The sequence below is a fragment of the Microcaecilia unicolor genome, chromosome 6 (assembly GCF_901765095.1).
Source record: "Microcaecilia unicolor chromosome 6, aMicUni1.1, whole genome shotgun sequence".
Lineage (NCBI taxonomy): Eukaryota > Metazoa > Chordata > Amphibia > Gymnophiona > Siphonopidae > Microcaecilia > Microcaecilia unicolor.
The window spans coordinates 294,998,878-295,019,002 of NC_044036.1; the positions used below are offsets into that span (position 1 = coordinate 294,998,878).

The 20,125-nt window shown below is 49.6% G+C and overlaps 1 protein-coding gene across 1 annotated transcript in view; it reads right to left on the minus strand.

The window, feature by feature from the left end:
- GLE1 (GLE1 RNA export mediator) overlaps nucleotides 1–20,125 on the minus strand; it is a 132,793-nt gene that overhangs the window by 45,306 nt on the left and 67,362 nt on the right. The window contains exons 9-11 of the mRNA XM_030207920.1: nucleotides 11,850–11,919; nucleotides 10,021–10,163; nucleotides 2,779–2,969 (exon numbers count right to left, since the gene is read on the minus strand). Of these exons, the coding sequence (XP_030063780.1) occupies nucleotides 2,779–2,969; nucleotides 10,021–10,163; nucleotides 11,850–11,919 (404 nt within the window). The remainder of the gene's footprint in view (nucleotides 1–2,778; nucleotides 2,970–10,020; nucleotides 10,164–11,849; nucleotides 11,920–20,125) is intronic.

Here is a 20,125-nt window from a genome sequence, read left to right on the forward strand (position 1 = left end):
GAGCAGTAGCCAACCCGAAAGGGAGGGCTCTGAACTGGAAGTGTCGTCTCAGGACTGTAAAACGCAGAAAGCGTTGGAGAGGAGGCCAGATGGGAATATGCAGGTACGCTTCCTTGATGTCCAAGGAAGCCAAGAACTCTCCTGCCTTCACTGCCGCTATAACAGAGCGGAGAGTCTCCATGCGAAAGTGCCTCACTTTCCAGGCCCGATTGACCCCTTTGAGGTCGAGGATAGGCCGGACAGAACCTCCTTTCTTTGGAACCACAAAGTAAATGGAGTAACGTCCCTTGCCAATCTGATTTTTTGGCACCGGAACGACCGCACCCAGGCGGATCAGGTTGTCCAAGGTCTGCTGCACTGCCACAGCTTGACCGGAGACTTGCAGGGAGAGAGTACAAACCCGTCTCTTAAGGGTTGGCAGAACTCTAGCTTGTAGCCGTCTCTGATGACTTCCAGCACCCACGCGTCTGAAGTTATAGTGGTCCACTCGCCCAGAAACGAGGACAGCCGTCCTCCAATCTGCACTGGGGCGTGGACCAAGGCCCCGTCATTGGGTACGAGACCCTGGGGGAGGACCGGAGGGAGCACCTCCGGGACGGCGGTCTCTGCGAAAGGAATGCTGCTTGGGGGAGAAATTCCTCTTGAAGGAAGAGGGGGCAGAGGAACCCGACTTGCCCGGGCGGTACCGACGGGCTTCCAGCAACCGTCCTCTGGAGGTACCGGGACGAGTACTAGCCCGAGCCCTGACCTCTGGTAATTTCTTGCCCTTAGACGTGCCGAGATCGGTCACGATTTTGTCCAGCTCGACCCCAAAGAGCAGCTTGCCTTTAAAAGGCAATCTAGCCAGGCGGGATTTAGAGGCGTGGTCAGCAGACCAATGTTTCAGCCAAAGCCACCGCCGCGCAGAGACTGTCTGAGCCATGCCTTTAGCTGAGGCTCTCAAGACATCATACAGCAAGTCTGCCAAATAGGCTAAGCCCGATTCCAGGGCCGGCCAATCAGCCCTCAAGGAAAGATCCGAGGGGGAAGCCCGCTGCACCATAGTCAGGCACGCCCTGGCCACATAGGAGCCGCAAACTGAGGCCTGCAAACTTAAAGCAGCTGCCTCAAAGGACGACCTTAAGGCCGCCTCCAATCTTCTGTCTTGGGCGTCCTTTAGGGCCGTGCCACCTTCCACCGGCAACGCCGTTTTCTTAGTCACCGCAGTGATTAAAGAATCCACGGTAGGCCACAGATAGGCCTCACGTTCACTCACAGCCAAAGGATAGAGGCGGGACATAGCCCTAGCCACTTTAAGGCTCGTTTCCGGGACATCCCATTGAGCCGCAATTAAGGTGTGCATGGCATCATGCCCGTGGAAGGATCTAGGCGGGCGCTTCGTCCCCAGCATAATGGCAGAGCCAACAGGGGCTGAGGGAGAGACGTCCTCCGGAGAGGAAATCTTCAAAGTGTCCATGGCCTGTAAAAACAGGTTGGGCAAATCCTCTGGGCTAAAAAGCCGCGCTGCAGAGGGGTCATCCGCTCCATCCGAGCGGGGATCTATCTCCTCCAAGGAATCCGCAAGGACCGTTGGGAGACCTCAGACACGCTGCCCTCATCTACATCGGAGGAGACAAAGTCCTCCAAGGCCTGGAAATCAACCCGAGGGCGTTTACCTCTGGGAACCTCAACCTCTTTATCAGAAGAGGGAGCAGGGGCAGCGTTTTGCATGAGGAAAGCCTGATGCAGCAGCAAAACAAACTCGGGGGAGAAACCCCCCAGACTGTGCACTTCCGCAGCCTGGGCAACAGCCCTAGACGCACTCTCAACCGGCGCTCGCAATAGCGGGGGAGAGACATGCTGCGCATCCCAAAATGGCGTACGGCGCGAAACTCCGCGAAGGAGCCGCGCGGGAAGAACGGCGCTTAACTTTAGCCGCTTGTGCCGTCGCCCAAATTAAGGGCGTTCATGGCATTAATGTCTCCAACCTCAAGGGCGGCCCACGAAGAAGCCGTCCGAGCCGCGTGGCCGGCCAAGATGGCAGAGGCGAGGAGCGGGGGATGGGCGTTTATGGCGGGAAAAAACCGCCACGCCGGAGGAACGACCGGGACATTCATCGGTCACTAAACTGTCACCCATCAAGGGCGAATCAGGTTGTAAAACCCCCGCATCCCCTCTAGAAGCCGCTCCAGCGATCCGGGGATTCGACCCTTTGCGCCCTCGCCCTCCTACGCCATATGCCAGCGGGAGAAAGAATCTGGGGAACCCCTGCCCGCTATAAAAGGTAAAATTACCTGCTTGCCGCTCCGAGCTGTAACGAACTGGTGTCCCAGTGAGTAGCTGCAAGAACGTTTAAAGAAACGTCGAATTAACGCCTTTAAAGACGTTTAAAAATTTTTTTTTTTTTTTTTTTTAAACGGAGCCAGCGGGAGGGGGAGAAAAGGAGGGACCTGGCACCACCAGGTTTGCACTTGCTCAAAAGAGCCCTCAACCCCAGGCCTCAACAAAACCTAAGGATTAGGCTGGAGGCCTAGCCAGAGCTGCTGCTGTGTGTGACCACCACCTGCTGAGATATAGAACATACTGGGGAGTTTCCGGCAGCACATGACCACATATAGGGAGGCAAAAGTTTGCTCTCTATCTCCACCTGCTGGTAGATGGACACAACCCACCAGTCTATGGATTGATCAGCTTGATGATATGGAAATATGTCCTAATAGAGTGATGAGGAGACCTAGGCTTGAGTTTCTAGACTGTCCAAAGAGGAATGAGGGTTGTAACTCTAATCACTGGTACTACCTCTGATGCTCGTGCGTTGGCATTCCTTCTTTATATGCAGGATAGAAGGGTACCGAGTAGGGGCATTTCTTGTACAGATGAGCCAAGATGAGTTCTCCTACCCTGGGATGCAGCTCCCAGATTCCAGAAGCTATCACAGCAATCGGAAATGCGGCCTCATGGTGAGAGGCTACTTCTTCCTCGCCTTGTTTCTGCAAACATTAAATCCCACCATCCGTAAAAGAAATTAAAATTCTAGCAAATACACATATAGCATTTGATAAATTTCTGTCGATAGCCTACCATTATCCACTCTCCACTCATTTCAACTCCTCCATATAATACACTGACCTTTTTATGTCACCATACCCAGGCTGCCTCAACAGCAATAGTAGAAACATTTATCCGTATATAAGACACCACTGAAACAGAACTTCTAAAAGCAGCAAAGACCCCTCCTCTGAGAGGGGCGCAAATTGATTAGGTCCTGCAAACGATCCACCAGCCTCCTCATGTGGCTGCAAGGAGAAATGCTGCTTTATTTCATTGGGCTGACATTGTGCCATCACGCTGTTATTTTTGCGGCGTGATCTGCCAATGAAGAAGATGAGGTGCAAATTCACTTGCAAATGGGCTGGGATGCGTTACTGACACCAAAATTTAGGGGAAGGCACACAAAGCCTCTGGCTAGAGCCACCATCTCTCCGATGTTGTCATCGAAAGTCCTTAGCTGCCATTTTAATGTGCAGACTGACACATCACTGCTAACTGGAGTATGCATAAAGCTGCAACTGAACTAGTATCTGTCATGATAAAGCACAGCACTATGACTGGCTGTTTCAGCAGCATGGATAGTCACCAATATGTGATGTTATGCAAAGTGACAATAGCGGAGTATGTCTTGTTAGTTACAATGGGCACTGACCAGAGATAATAATGCTGTGACATTATGCGAGGTGTGACATTAAACAGGTTTGACTGTCAGGGCTTATTTTAGAAAGAGAAGGACAGCCCATCTTTCGCCACCAAAATCAGAAGATGGGCGTCCTTCTCATAGGGTTGCACCAAATCGGATAATCGAAAGCTGATTTTGGGCATCTCCCAACTGCTTTTCCGTCGCAGGGACGACAAAGTCCACGGGGGCGTGTCGGGGCCATAGTGAAGGCGGGGGGACTTGGCCGTGCCTAACACATGGGCAGTCCCTCGACCCATAATGGGGAAAAAAAAGGGCGTCCCTGATGAGCACTGGACAACTTTACCTGGTCCTGTTTTTCATACGACTAAGGCACTGACCAGATGACCACTGGAGAGAATCGAGGATCACCTCCCCTTACTCCCCCAGTGGTCACTAACCCCCTCCCACCCTCAAAAAGAATCTTTAAAAATCTTTTGTGCCAGCCTCTAATGTCATACTCAGGTCCATCACAGCAATATGCAGGTCCCTGGAGCAGTTTTAGTGGGTGCAGTGCACTTCAGGCTGGCGGACCTAGGCCCATCCCCCCCTACGTGTTACACTTGCGATGGTAAACGTGAGCCCTCCAAAATCCACCAGAAACCCACAGTACCAACATCTAGGTGCTCCCCCTTCACCCGTAAGGGCTATGGTAGTGGTGTACAGTGGTGGGTAGTGGGTTTTGGGGGGCTCAGCACACAAGGTAAGCCGCATTGAGCCTGCCATGAGTGGGAAAGTGCGGGGTACAAATGTAATTAAAAAAACAAAAGGTGAGGGAGCTATGTACCTGGAAGCAATTTATGAAGTCCACTGCAGTGCCCCCCTAGGGTGCCCGGTTGGTGTCCTGGCATGTCAGGGGGACCAGTGCACTACGAATACTGGTTCCTCCCATGACCAAAGGGCTTGCACTTGGTCATTTTCTGAGATGGGCGTCCTTAGTTTCCATTATTGCTGAAATCAGAAACGACCAAGCCTAGGGACAACCATATCTCTAAGGACGACCTAAATGTCAAGAGTTGGGTGTCCCCAACCGGATTATCGAAACAAAAGATGGACGGTCCATCTAGTTTTTGATAATACAGGTTTCCCCGCCCCTCCATGGGGACGTTTTGCGAGGATGTCCTCAGCAAAACTTGGGCGTCCCCTTCGATTATGCCCCTCTGTAGTTTGAAACTAGCTTATCTGTTCTTGAAGGTCATGAAGATTTCTTCTGTATAACATTGCTTACTGTTTTGACCTGTCATGTTGACAAAGGTGAAATTAGGCCTTACTGCTAATTTTCTTTCCTCTAGACCTCCAGACTAGTCAAGATGCTTTGGTTATCCACAACTACCAGCAGAGGAAAGTCTGAGAACATTGTACTCATGAACACTGTATATGTAACCTGTGCAGACCCCCAACCAGCTAGTATACTGATAACAAAGCAGAGAAAAGACAAAGGAAAAAAATAAGTACATAAGTATTGCCATACTTGGAAAGACCAAAGGTCCATCAAGCCCAGCATCCTGTTCCAGCAGTGGCCAATCCAGGTCACCAAATACCTGGCAAGATCCCAAAAACGAACAAAACAAAAAATAATCTCACAGAGCCATGTACATGGAACTCTACTCAAAAGTAACTGTGCTTCTGCAGACCAACACAACTAGCGCTCAGAGCTACACCAGTCTAGCACCAGAAACCACACCTGACAACTGCTAGACCGGTATTTCCATAGAACATATTACTCATCAGCTACAGCAAAACCCAGGGGTAAGCCAACCAAGAAATACCCACAAGTCTGATACGGGCGGGTTCTTGACCAGTCTGGAGGGTCTAAAGAAAGAAATTAGCAGGTAAAGCCTAATTTCACCTTCCTCAGCAACCCTCCAGACTGGTCAAGACGCTTGGCAAGTACCAAAGCAGTACACATCTAAGGGCAAGACCCCCGAAGACGACACAGGTCAAAACTGCTCTGCTCAAAACCAGCATTTTCTCTTGCCTGAACGTCATGTCTATAATGCTTCACAAAAGAATGAATAGAAGACCAGACAACCTGCCCTGCAGGAGGATCAAACTACCTTTGGTAAAAGAAGACGGCACTGGCTTTAGCAAAACCTTCTCCTTGGAAAAAGACAAGAAAGGAGCTCTACATGACAAAGCCTGTAGCTCTGAAATCCTCCGTGCCGATGCAACTGCCACCAGAAACACTGTCTTCAGGGTAAGATCCTTGCAAGTGCTCGTCTCCAACGGCTCAAAGGGAGGCCCCACAAGCACCTGCAGGAGAAGATTCAAGTCCCACAGAAGGATCAACGGATGCCACAGTGGAAGAATTAGTTTTACTCCCCACAGAAAACGAAACCACATCCGGAGAAGAAGCTGAGGACATCCCTTGAACTTTCCCCTGGAACAGGCCAAATGCCACCACCTGTACTTTCAAGGAGGGCAGAGCAAGGCCCTGTCCAACCATCCTGCAAAAATTCCAACACATCACAGAGGTGCGCAAAGGGAGATAATCCCAAACCTGACACCAATTCTCAAAAATTCGACACACGCGTACATAGGCCAACGAAGTGGACCGTTATCGTGACCGTTAGCATAGTATCAATGACTTGGGGAGAAAAACCTTTTCTCTCCTCAACCTGTCCTCTCAAGAGCCAAGCCATAAGAAAGAACGGAGAGGGGTCAGGCATCACGATCGGACCCTGACACAAACGTACTGACTCCCCTAAAGGAAGCGGTCCCTTCTCTGCCAGACACACCAGATCTCTGTATCACGGCCGACGTGGCCAATTTGGAGCCACTAGTATCACCAGGCCTGAGTGTCGTTCGATTCGCTATAGTACCCGACCCACCAGCAGCCACGGGGAAAACACATAAAGCAACTCCAGAGGAGGCCATGGAAATACCAAAGCATCAATCCCTTCGGAACGAGGATCCCTCCATCAACTGAAATAACGATGCACCTGGGCATTGTCGGCTGTCGCCATGAGATCTATCACTGGCAGACCCCACGCCAACACAAGGCGATGGAAAACCGGACGGTGAAGAGACCACTCTCCGGGATCTAGTGTGTGTCTGCTCAGAAAATCCGCGCTCATATTGTCCACGCCTGCCACGTGACCTGCTGAAAGATTCTGCAGATAAACTTCTGCGGCTGTCACATTGTCAGACAGGACTCTGACAGCCTTGCTGACAAGGAGTGACTGAAAGGACTGCAGAGCAAGTTGGATCGCCCACATCTCTAAACAATTGATGGACCATCGGGCCTCCTCCATTGATCAACGGCTTGAGCTACCTGATCAAGGGAATAAGCCCCCCAGACTGGCATCCATGGTCAGAACTATCCACTCCGGAGGGTCCAACGGCATGCCCTTCTCCAGATTCAGCATGTGAAGCCACCACTGAAGGCTGAGGCAGGGGCTCCTGTCAGAGGGAGCCTCTCTTCCAAGTCTTGTGTCTGCAGAGACCTGTGATCCAGAAGGGCAAACTGTAACTGCCACTTGTGCGCTCTAGTCCACAGGACTACCTCTATTGCTGCCATCAGGCCCAGAACCTGAAGATAAGAACAAGCCGCAGGGGCCTCTTGGAACACAGCTGCCGAATTTGACCCTGCAGTTTGGAAAATCCTAGTCGGAGGCAGGAACACACGACCCTTCAACGTGTCGAAACTGCAACCCTAGATACTCCAGGGACTATGATGGGTACCAGATGGCTCTTGGCTGGATTCACCACCCAACCTAGAGATTCCGAGAGAACACACACTCGTGTGGTTGCCGCTTCGCTCTCCGACTTTGACTTGGCTCGAATCAACCAATAGTCAAAAAAAGGATGGACCAAGATGCCCTGCTTCCGCAGCACCGCCGCAACTACCACCATAACCTTGGAGAAGGTCCGGGGCACCATCGCAAAACTGAAAATGCTTCCCTAGACAGCAAACCGAAGAAAACGTGGATGGGCCCCACTGATGGGAATGTTGAAATAGGCTTCCGTCAAATATAGGGATGTGAGTAACTCCCCTCTTTGAACCGCTACAATGACCGAGTTGCAACGTTCCTATCCAAAAAGACAGAACCTTCAGAGCTCCATTGACCCTCGAGGTCTAAAATGGGACGAGAGGAACCCTCCTTCTTGGGAACCAAGAAATAACTGAATAGCAGACTGTCCCCCATTCCTTTTTGGGGAAAGGCACTACGGCCCCCAAAAAGATCAAACGGCTTAAAGTTTCCCAAATCGCTCCCGCCTTTAGCCGAGAGCAACACGGAGATTCCAGAAAGAATTCAGGGAAAGGACTGTCAAACTCTAGCGCATACCCGTTGTGTACTACCTCGAGTACCCATTGGTCCGACGTGATCTGGGTCCACCCTGGTAAAACTGACTCAATCGAGCGCCTACTCGAACCAAAGGCTGGACCCCTGCACCCTCATTGAGAGGCGCGCACTGAACCGGAGCCCCCTGCAGAGCCGTCACGCCCCCAAAGGCATCCCCCTCGAAAGGACTGGGTCCGCTGAAAAAATTACCTTTGGACGCTCCGCTTGACCTGCCCGGTCTGTATCGTTGATTATCTCTAAAACAACCACACGCTGACATCCCCCAACCACCTGCCTTGGGATGAACCTCTAGAAGACGCAGTCTGCTCCAAAGAGCATACAGCCCTTAAACCAAGAAAGCATAATTTGGATTTAGAAGCAGCGTCTGTGGTACAACCCCTTAACCAAAACGCCCGACAGGCCCCAATCACCAGGGCCATACTTTTTGCTGACGCTTGCAGCAAATCGTAAAAAGCATCAGATTAAAAAAAAAAAAAAAACAGCCCATCTCTAGCTTAGCCAACTCCTGCACCCAGGTAGCCCTGTCCACAGCCGGATCATCCAGGAGCTTCTCAGCCCAGTGGAAGCAAGCCTGAGCCACCAGACCTCCACAAACAGATACCTGCAGTGCTAGAGCCGATAAGTGAAAACTATGCTTAAGAAAGAATTCTAATTTCCTATCTTAGGGGGTCACGGAGTGCCTAACTACCATCACCGGAACAGCCGTGGCCTTAGTGACTTTAGTCACAACTGCGTCTACCATAGGAGGCTTTAGGGAATCCCTAGCCTCCTGAGGGAGAGGATAAAGCCTAGCCATGGCCTGAAACACCTTACATGGAGAATCTGGAGAAGACCACTCTTGTGTTATCATTGGGGGGGGGGGGGGGGGCGCCGAATCCCTTTAACCAAAGAGTCTACCTGATACATCCCCCACCGGGGTTTCTGTGGATTCAACTTGAGCACAGAGGAGACCTGGTCAATTAACTCCACTAAAATATCCCAATGAAAAATCCTAATTACTGAGGGGTCCCTCCCTCAGCAGGGCACAAAGCCTTCTCCTGGTCTGCATCCAAAGGAAGGTCCTCCTCAAGGTCACTAGATCTCCTCAGATTCCTGGATATAAAAGTCTCAAGATCCTCTGCCCATCCAGGCGAGGTCTCTTTGCGACCACGGTACCTGCTCCCCCACCGGGAGAGTCCAGCCGGGTGGACCCAGATTTCCATGCTTGAAATATAGACCAAATAAAGACAGGTGGGAATTGCATCCCTCCTGGGCTATCGTTAATCAACACCAGACCGGGAGAAAGAGAACCCTGCAACAGCCGCGCCGGTTCTTCAACATGGAAAAAGTCCAAGATGGCGGCAGTTCCACCAAAATCGGAACTGCCGCTGTCATTACCAGACTGCGTTGCTGTCTCAACCCCAGCAGTGTTGGATGATGAGAATACTGACTGGTTGGGGTTCTGTACAGGTTAACATATACAGTGTTCAGAGTTCAGTGTTCTCAGTCTCCCTCTGCTGGTAGGCGAGCATAACCCAAGCGTCTTGACCGGTCTGAAGGGTCGCTGAGGAAAACAAAATTAGTTCTACATCTTCCAATACTCGCCTTTTAGAAATGTTTCAACTTGCCACAGCTAATGGCTGGGTGCAAGGGAGTATATGTCTGTACTGTCAGCTTGGGAGTCACTAGTGTGGCTGCCTTACCCTGCTTATCCACAGAGAAAGTAGAGTTGTTACAGGTGTTCTTTGGACAGAGGGATAAGCCAGCTACACAAATCCATCCCATCTTCTCCTGCTGTTAAAGCACTAACTACAGAACAGAATGGCAAAGGTGGCAGTTACCTCTAGGAGTGTACAAACCGGAACATGCTCAGAAAATCTTTCAGACTTTTTTCTGAGCTTTAGAGAAGTTTGAGCTGGCATCATAATGTGATATCACCACCAACATGTGGCTGGCTTATTTTCCTGTCCACTGAAAACTAGTTACAGGTAAGCAACTCCCCTCCATCACAAAAGTATCACTCACCACAAATTTTTCTGCCAGTTTATAATACACAAAGTCCAAGCCGTGTGGATGCTGTGTTACAGAGACCATTCGACCAGCACATGGTATCTGCTTCCCTGAGAGCATGTTATTGATCTTGTCAAATATCTCCTTCAGCTGAGAGCCTGTAGTCAAAGCATGGAGGAGGGGTGAGAGAAGGTACCCATCAACTATAAATGGCAAGTGACCTACTCACCTGCACAATGTCGCAGTAGAGACTTCCTCTCTGTCCCGCCCTCGCGTCGATGTGATGACGTCAGAGGGCGGAACAGAGAGGGAAACGGAGTCGGCATGCTGCCATGCCGCTGGAGCCTGGGAAGTTAAAAGAACAAAACATCGCCAGCGCCACAACCTCCAACCCACCCATCCCGGATGTCGTCGTCGCCGCTGCTGCTCCCGCCCCCCTCTGTATCGGGCCCCCCGGCACTGACATGAGAGCAGGGCATCAGCGCTTTCACACGGAGGCACACCCACAAGACGAGACGCCGTACCCTCCCCCTCCCCATGAGGGCCGCAACACCCAAAACAAGTAACACGATGCCGACGCAACCCTGCCCCCCCTCCGATGCCAGCACCGCCGAAAGAACGTCCGACCCGCCCCTCATCCTCAGAGAACCCAACCACAAGAGACGCCGACAACAACGGTGGTACCGCCCCCCCCCCCCCCCCCCAGCGAAAACTGAAAAGAAGCTCGGGGAAGGAGAAAACCGGTCTTTTTTTCCAGCCTGTCAGGTTAATTTTTTATTCACAGGGCAGCAGAACAAGGGGGAAAGATTATTTTTTCTTTTCTGCATATCTGAAGGAGGTGTAACTAAAGCGGAGGGAGGGTTGGAGAGAAATTGCGATAGGACAAAAATCATTCACCAGCACAGCAAGGGGAGGACACCAGTTAAAGAGAGAGAGAGAGAGAGAGAGGAGTACCCCTTCGTCTACACCCCCCCCCCCCCCCCCCCGTCATTCACAGACACAATCTTTCACACACACACAAGCTGACACATTAGCTCTGTCTGCTAACCTCCCCCCCTCCGACAGAGGCAAGGAACACCCCCTCTACGACTTTGCAACCCCCTTCTGTCATTCTGACACACACTCGCTCCCACACTCCCAGTTACCACCCCCTCTCTCACACACATACACAAGATCTGTCTCTGTGACACACACTCATGCAGCCTTCCAGTTTGCCAGCCCCGCCACCCCTCTGTCAATGTCACACTGATACAGCACACTTATAAACCACACCTACCACTTCACCACCCGCCCCCCCCCCCCTCTCATTCTGACACATACACACAATCTCTACAACTTTGCCACTCCCGCCCCCCGTCACTCTCACACACACACTGTCTGTCTCACAGACACACACACTGATGCAGCTCAACCCCACCCCTGTCATTCTGACTCACACACACTCGATCCCACACTCCCAGTTACCCCACCTCACTTACACACATACACACAATCTGTCTCTGTGAGGTGAGAATTATCACATTTTGCAAAAAAAAAAAAATCTTGCCCGTTTTAACGTCAGAGGGCAGAACAGGGAAACGGAGTAGGACTGTCGGACGCTGCCACTGGAGCCTGGAAACGAACATCGAGCGCACCAACCTTCAGCCCCCCTCCGTATCGGGCCCCCTGCACTGACCTGACAGCGCCTTTCACCTCTGTGTGGAACATGGAGGTGAGAGGTGCTGTCAGGTCACTGCAGGGGACGGCGGCGAGGAGTGTAGCTGGAAATCTCGCCCGTTTTTACGGGCTTAACGGCTAGTTTCCTGAATATCAAACAAAAATTGAGTTTCCTAGCTCTCACTGACCTGCGATGGTAGAGATTTGACTGACAGGGATTGTGGCTGCCTTCTGAAGGTCCATCTTCAGCCTTTTTATCTGTACACATAAAAGTAGTCAAAAGATTAGTCTGTGCTTTGTTTTCAATAAATCACACTGGAAATTCCTTGCAAAACCTTCGCTGTAAAGGAAAAGTGATTCTACTCTCAGACAGGATGGAAAAAGTAAAAACAAAACAAACCACAACTTATCTGCTAATTTTCTTTATTTTAGTCCCACTAGACCAGTCCAGAACTTGTGGACTGTACCTATCAACCAGCAGATAGAGATGGAAAAGATCTGTGGCCTATAAGGGCACCATGCAAACTTATCATCACTTTTTCCCCTTTTCTTTTACAAACAGCAAAACAGCAGTAAACAAAATCAATTCCAGAAAATCTAAGGCATAGGGAGAGACCTGGACTGGTGGAAGTCAAGGAAAGAAAATTAGCAGGTAGTTTTATTCTTTCTTCCTTATCATCCTCACCAGTGCGGAGCTTGTGAGATATAGCAAAGCATTCTCAAACTGAGAGGAAAACTGAACTCCTGCTCTCAAGATATTAAGTGAGGACCACACTGCTGCTTTACAAATATCTGGTGATACCGCATGAAACTGCCCAAGATGTAGCCACTCCTCTTGTGGAATGCACTTTCAGGCTCATGGACACCTGCATGCTGTTAAGAACGTAGGCCGATGAAATTGTTTCGTTGAGCCTATGAGCAATCATGCTTTAGAGGCTGCTTCTCCTTTCCCAAATCCTTCAAAAAGGACAGTCTATCAGTTCTCCAGAACTCACTGGTTATTCTAAGTATTTCATGAGGACTTTCCGATGTCTAAGCATCAAAATACCTTAAATTCCATCCCATAATTCTCTTTCCTAAAAAAAGAAAGATTGAGAAACAGGTTCAAGTGAAATGAAGAAACTAATTGTGAGAGAAAGGAGGACATCATATAGAATTAAACATCATCAGAAAAGGATCCCTTCAAGATAGAGCCTGGAGCTCAGAAATTGCAAGCCAATGAAGTGGCTAAGAGTATGGCCAAACTATAATGGCTCACCACATACCCTTACCAGAGCAGCGGTATGGCCTAAACTATAATGGCTCACCACATACCCTTACCAGAGCAGCGGTATGGCCTTAATAGAAAATGTGTTGTTGTTGTTTTTTTTTTGTTTTTACTTATTTATTTATTGTTTAACTTGCAAACAAAACAGCTCTGCAAAAAAGAACTGAACACATCTCTGCAAACCATGGAACATAGACAACTAGACAGAAATATAGCACACGGGAGGGGCCTGGGCCGGTCCGGAGGGATTAAAGGAAAGCAAATTAGCAGGTAAGGTCTAATTTCTCCTTCCTTAGCATCCCTCCGGATCGGCCCAGGATTGGACTGATGGGACGTACCAAAGCAGTAGTCCTACGGGAGGGACCCCAGCAAACCTGCTGAGAGTACTCGCGACGCAAAGACCACCTCTTGTCGCTGCCTTACAAATCTCCGCTGGCGGAACCAAGGAACACTCGGCCCAGGTCACTGCCTGCCCTCTAGTTGAATGAGCTTTAACAGAGTCCGGGACTGCTTTACCTGCCAAAAGGTAGGCTGACGCTATCATCTCTTTGATCCACCTAGATAACGTGGGCTTAGAAGCCGACAAACCCTTACGGTGACCGGCCAACAGAAGGAAAAGACGGTCCGTGCGACGAAAATCCTCAGTAACTGCGAGATACCGTTTGAGCACCCTCTTAACATCCAGAGTATGTAACCGTCTCTGCTCCTGCGTCCCTGAGGCTGATCCTAGAACCGACAGAAACACTGACTGGGACAGATGAAATCAAGAGAGCACCTTAGACAAAAAGGAAGGCACCGAAGAACCACTCGTTCCTTTGAAAATTGCAGAAATGGAGATCTACATGAGAAAGCTTGCAACTCCGAGACTCTCCTAGCAGATGCAATAGCCACCAAAAATACTGTCTTAAGCGTCAAATCCTTCAAAGAACATGCACGCAATGGCTCAAATGGAGGTTTTGTCAAAGTCGAAAGGACCAGATTAAGATCCCAAGATGGGAAGACTGATCTGACCGGAGGTCGAAGAAGACTGACTCCCTTCAAAAAACGTACTACATCGGGCAGACTAGCGAAAGACCTACCCCTAATCCTACCTCTGAAACAGGAAAGAGCTGCCGCTTGCACCTTAAGAGAAGAAAGAGACAGCCCTTTATCAAACCCTCGCTGTAGAAAATCTAACATCTGAGCCACTGACGCGCAGAAAGGACGCATGTCAGCCTCTATACACCAAGCCTCAAAAATTCTCCAAGTGCAAATATAGTTCAGAGAGGTGGAACGCTGACGAGAACGAAGCATGGTGGAAATCACTGGTTGTGAAAAACCCCGCTTAGCTAAACGGGCTCGTTCAAGAGCCAAGCCGTAAGGATCTGGATGTGGAACTGGCCCTTGTACCAGCAGAGCCTTGTGCACCGGGAGTCGAAAAGGAGGCGCCACCGACAGACATTGCAGATCCGCGTACCAAGGACGCCGAGGCCAGTCCGGTGCCATCAGAATTACCAGTCCTCTGTGTTCCTCGATCCTCTGCAGGAGACGACCTATTAGCAGCCAAGGAGGAAACGCATAAAGAAGGTCGGAGGGCCACTGCTGCAAGAGAGCGTCTACCCCTGCCGCTCTTGCATCCCTTCGTCAACTGAAGAACCGAGGGACCTTTGAGTTGAGTCTGGTGGCAAAAAGATCGAGAACTGGAGTGCCCCAGCGCTCCACTATAATCTGAAACGCCTGAGAGCTGAGAGCCCATTCTCCCGGATCGAGAGTGTGGCGACTGAGGAAGTCGGCTTGAACGTTCTCTACTCCTGCTACGTGTGATGCTGAAATGGCCGTGAGATGAACTTCCACCCAGGCAAGGAGACTCTCCGCCTCCCGACACAATAGTCGGCATCTCGTTCCTCCCTGGCGGTTGATATAGGCCACTGCCGAGGCATTGTCCGAAAGGACCCGCACCACTTTGCCTACCAGAAGAGAACTGAAGTGTTGCAGAGCTAACCGAATCGCCCTGGTCTCCAAAAAGTTGTTTGATTGAATGGCTTCCAGTTGAGACCAGAGACCCTGTGTCCACTTGCCTAGACAATGCGCTCCCCAGCCTCGGAGACTGGCATCTGTCGTTAACGCTATCCACCGAGGAGACTCCAAAGGCATTCCTACAGTCAGATTCTTCATCCGCAGCCACCAAAACAGCGAGCTGCGTTCGCGGTTGCGGAGAGGTAGTCGCATCAGTAGTGAATCCCTCTGAGAGGACCACCGGGATAGAAGGGACCACTGAAGAGGCCTCATATGAAGCCTGGCCCAGGGTACTGCCTCTATAGTGGCTGCCATGGAACCGAGCACCTGAAGATAATCCCGAGCACATGGACGGTGGTGCTGAAGTAACTCCCGTATCTGAGCCCGAAGCTTTACAATCCTGGCCTGCGGCAGAAAGACTCGGCCCCGTGCTGTGTCGAACACAACGCCCAAATACTCCAGAGACTGAGAAGGAACTAACCGACTCTTGGCTACATTTACCACCCAACCTAGAGACTGCAAGAACTGCATCACTCAACCTGTGACTCGACAACTCTCCTGATAAGACCGCTCTGATTAACCAGTCATCTAGGTATGGATGAACAAGAATCCCTTCTTTTCTGAGGGCCGCTGCAACCACGACCATGACTTTGGTAAATGTGCGTGGAGCCGTCGCAAGACCGAAGGGCAGCGCTCGAAACTGGTAATGCCATCCTAGAATTGCAAAGCGCAAGAACTTGTGGTGAGCTGGACGAATAGGAATATGTAAATAGGCCTCTGTGAGATCTAACGCTGTCAAATACTCGCATGACACACTGCCACTATGACTGACCACAGGGTCTCCATAAGAAAGCTTGTGACTCTGAGAGCGCGATTGACAGCTTTGAGATCTAAAACAGGCCGAAAGGCATCTTCCTTCTTTGGAACTACAAAATAAATGGAATACCGGCCTTGTCTGTATTCGGAAGGAGGGACTGGAGAGATAGCCTGAAGATCTAAGAACCTCTGTAGAGTGTCCCGAACCGCCTTCGCCTTGAGAGGAGAGCGACAGGGAAACTCCAGAAAGGCGTCTGAAATAGGCCTTGCGAACTCTAAGGCATAACCGTCTCGAACAACCTCCAAGACCCACTGATCTGAAGTAATGTGGGCCCACCTCTGATAGAACTGAGAAAGACGAGCTCTGACAGGGACCAGAGGAGAGGCCCTCGCACCTTCATTGGGACGGACGACTCTGGGATCGAAAACCTGGATTGGAGAAACCTGCTCCTCTGCGAGAACCCCGAAAGGACTGAATCCTATTGCCAAACCTAGACCTCAGAGGCTGAAAACCTCGACCAGCCTGAAACTTCCAGAAACCTCTCACAGAACTCCTACCAAACAAAGAACCCTGAGTGGACAGACGAGGCCTATCTTGCGGTACGCGAGGAACCTTAGCATCTCCCAAGGAATTAACCAACTTATCCAATTCTTCTCCAAACAAGAAAGAACCTTTAAAAGGAAACTTGCTCAACTTTGACTTGGAGGCCGCATCCGCCAACCAACCTTTCAACCACAGAGATCTGCGAGCAGCGACCCCCAAAGCCAAAGACTTAGAAGATGCTCGCAGCAAATCATACAGGGCATCAGCCAGAAAAGCCACCCCCGTCTCAATTCTAGCCACGTCAACATCGATGGAATGAAGATCATCCGAAGTCCTGTCCAGGACTCTCTCTGCCCACCTAAAGCAAGCTCTAGCCACCAAGGAACCACAAATGGCAGCCTGCACTGCCAAGTAAGAAACATCAAAACTATTCCTGAGCAGAGAATCTAGTCTTCTGTCCTGAACATCCCGAAGAGCCGTGCCTCCATCTATGGGAATCGTATTCCGCTTAGTAACCGCCGACACCACTGCATCCACGACCGGCACCTTAAGCATAGCTTTATCCGTTTCTGGAATCTGATAGAGACGAGACATAGATCTAATCGGACGAAAAGCTGCATCTGGAACCTCCCATTGCGCTTTAATAACATCCCAAATGTCCTAATGCATGGGAAAAGTTTTGGGCGCAGATCTAGACCCCTTAATCAAGAAGTCTACCTTACGGGTTTGAGAAACCGGCGTAAGATCTTCAAAATTCAAAGTACAGGAGACCATAGAAATGAGCTCCTGCAAGTCATCTTTGTGAAAAATCCTAGCCACGGAAGGATCATCCCCCTGGGCAAAAGCTGCAGCCTCCGGATCTGTGAGAGAAAAATCAGGATCAGTACAGGCATTGTCTTCAAAATCTTCCTCCTCTTCCAGATAGGGCATCTCCTGATCGCGATCAGACCAAAAATCCCCGCGGAAAACATCTTCCCTAAATTTTTTTAGGAGGTGGAGGTGTAGGTCTGACAGCATCTGCTGTCCCAGCTCCTGCATCGCCTCTCTGCATCAAAAACGCCTGGTACATCTGGAGCACAAACTCAGGAGGAAAACCCCCTGCCTGGGCGGCCCCAGATTGTACCAGAGCTCCCAAATTCAAAGTATCAGCATCTGATAGACTTAGGGCCATAGGCTGCTGAACACGAGAAGGAGAAGACGGAGTGGGAATCAAAATGGCCGCCGTTCACGCCAAATTTGCCGGGGTGGCCTCCGGAGGCGCGCCTGACTCCTCAGGAGCTGCAGACAAGGACCGCGACGGCGAGGGACCCGATACCGACAACAGAGAGGCCAACCTTGTAGGCAAAACAGACGAGGACGCTGCTCCTGGCGGTACAATATTTACATGCGCTGGCAAACAGCGCATTGTTTAATTTTTTCAGACATGGCAGAGACGCGCGTACGCGGGTCGCACCTAAACACCTTTATTCTTTAAATGTTCGAAGTTTGAAAAACAGCAGACTCCACTCTACAGCGCTAGTAATAATAACCCAGCGAAACGAAACATAAGCACAATAACAAAACAAAACTTGTGTTCTTTGGTTCGTTCATTTTTTTTTTTTTTAAACAGACACACAATACAGACACCCCAAAACGTAAACAGAGCTGCCTACTCGTTAAAACAATGGGGAAACAGAGCTTATATAGTTTAATCTGGCTGCCTCTCCCAAAGGTAAGACCTCTTTGCTAACCAAAAGAGGAACCCTTCCCTTAGAGATTACTAGAATAGAAGGGAGATGGGGAGGAAGAGGGGGAGTGACCCGGGGCACCCGAGCATACACCCCTGAGGCTTAGCTAATAAGCTGACCAAACCTAACCAGCCTCAAAGAATTCCTGTGGCACAGAGAAAGATATAATAATAAAAAAACTAGAAATTTAGAAAGAAAGACTAATGGGCTCACTTCCTACCTGCTGGAAGACTGAGAAAATACTGAGGCTAGGGTCACATGACCAGGGCTCTTATTGGCTAGCTAGAGTCAAAGTTTTTTTCTCAGTCTCCACCTGCTGGTAGACGTGCACAACCCATCAGTCCAATCCTGGGCCGGGCCAGAGGGATGCTAAGGAATATAACGTTGATTTTTAAAAAGGGTTCCGGGGTGAGCCTGACTTCAGTGCCGGGGAAAATAGTGGAAACTATTATAAAGAATAAAATTACGGAACACGTAGACAAAAATTGTTTAATGTGACAGAGTCAGCATGGGTTCTGAGAAGGGAAGTCTTGCCTCACCAATCTGCTTCATTTCTTTGAAGGAGTTAATAAACAAGTGGATAAAGGTAAGCCGGTTGATGTAATGTATCTAGAGTTTCAGAAAGTTCCTCATGAGAAACTCCTGAGAAAATGGGATAGAAGACATAGGAGGCAATGTCCTTCTGTGGATTAGGAATTGGTTATTGGACAGAAAACAGAGGGTAGGGTTAAATGGTCATTTTTCTCAATGAAGGAGGGTGAATGGAGGAGTGCCGCAGGGATCTGTAATAGGACCAGTGCTATTTAACATATTTATAAATTATCAGGAAAACAGAATGATGAGCAAGGTGATTACATCTGTAGATGACACAAAACTATTTAAAGTTGTCAAAACCACATGCGGATTATGAAAAACTGCAGAAAGACCTTAGGAAACTGGAAGGCTGGGCATCCAAATGGCAGATAAAATATAATGTGGAGAAATGCAAAGTGATGCTGTGACAAAACAGTGGGGTTTTAAGCCTGTAAAACTGTATTATTTCTTGAAGTGCATTTTTTTCATTTGGCCAGAATGGTGCATGTTTATATTTAAAAGCTGTTACAGAGAACTAACTGTTCCTTCTTTAGTTAACACAGATAAGAGGTAACCTGCAGTTATGTGGCTAGCTACTTTTAAAACTTGTTGTTCTGGGCTCTAATTGGCCCAGGAGCTCAAAATTCAGCTAGAACATAATGGTTTTCTCTCAACTCTTAGCCAAGGAGAAGAGAGAGAAATATCTCTCTTGCTGAGGCCCTGTAAACTGATAACCTGTGAGAAGCTATATGTCCTGATCTCCCCAGGTACTATTTAGATAGTACACAAATGTTTAGATAGTTTTATAATTGATCCATATTTCAGTTACTTGTTACTGTTTGCACCTTTTCTGTTCCTTGTTCTAATTTTTCATGACAATAAACATACTTAGTTTATTGTCTCTACTTGTCTGGACTGACTAAGAATTCTGGTGGTTTGTGTGTTGGGTCTGTGAGCACTTTTCTAGGAACTGTGGGACCACTTGGAGTCTGGCCCCAGTAATCTAGAAATCACTGAGGATAATTTGAGAGTGGGAGACTTGCCCAGAGGTGATTGGGACTCAGTTGGTGGGAGGAGGGTGCCAATGTAGAGCACAAGCAGCAGATACAGGTGGACCTGAGCTATGCTGGGGACAGACCCTCTAAGTAGCCGCAGGGTAGCCCCAGGAAGGTGGCTAGGCATTTTATGACAGATGCACATTGGGAAGAAAATGAAGATACTTACCTGTAGCAGGTATTCTCTGAGGACAGCAGGCTGGACATCATCACGCATGGGTTGTCGTCCGTGACGGCCCAGGAGCTCCGGAATTTAAAGAAAAAAAACTTTTAAAAGTTCTAGAAGAAGCGCGACGGGCGCGGGGACAACGCACCACTCATGCACGAGTGACTTCCCGCCTGCGACGCCCGCACACTTCCCTCAGTTAAATAACAAGCAAAGAACAAATCCAAAGGGGAGGAGGGAGGGTTGTGATAATGCCCAGCCTGCTGTCCTCGGAGAATACCTGCTACAGGTAAGTATCTTCATGTTCTCCGAGGACAAGCA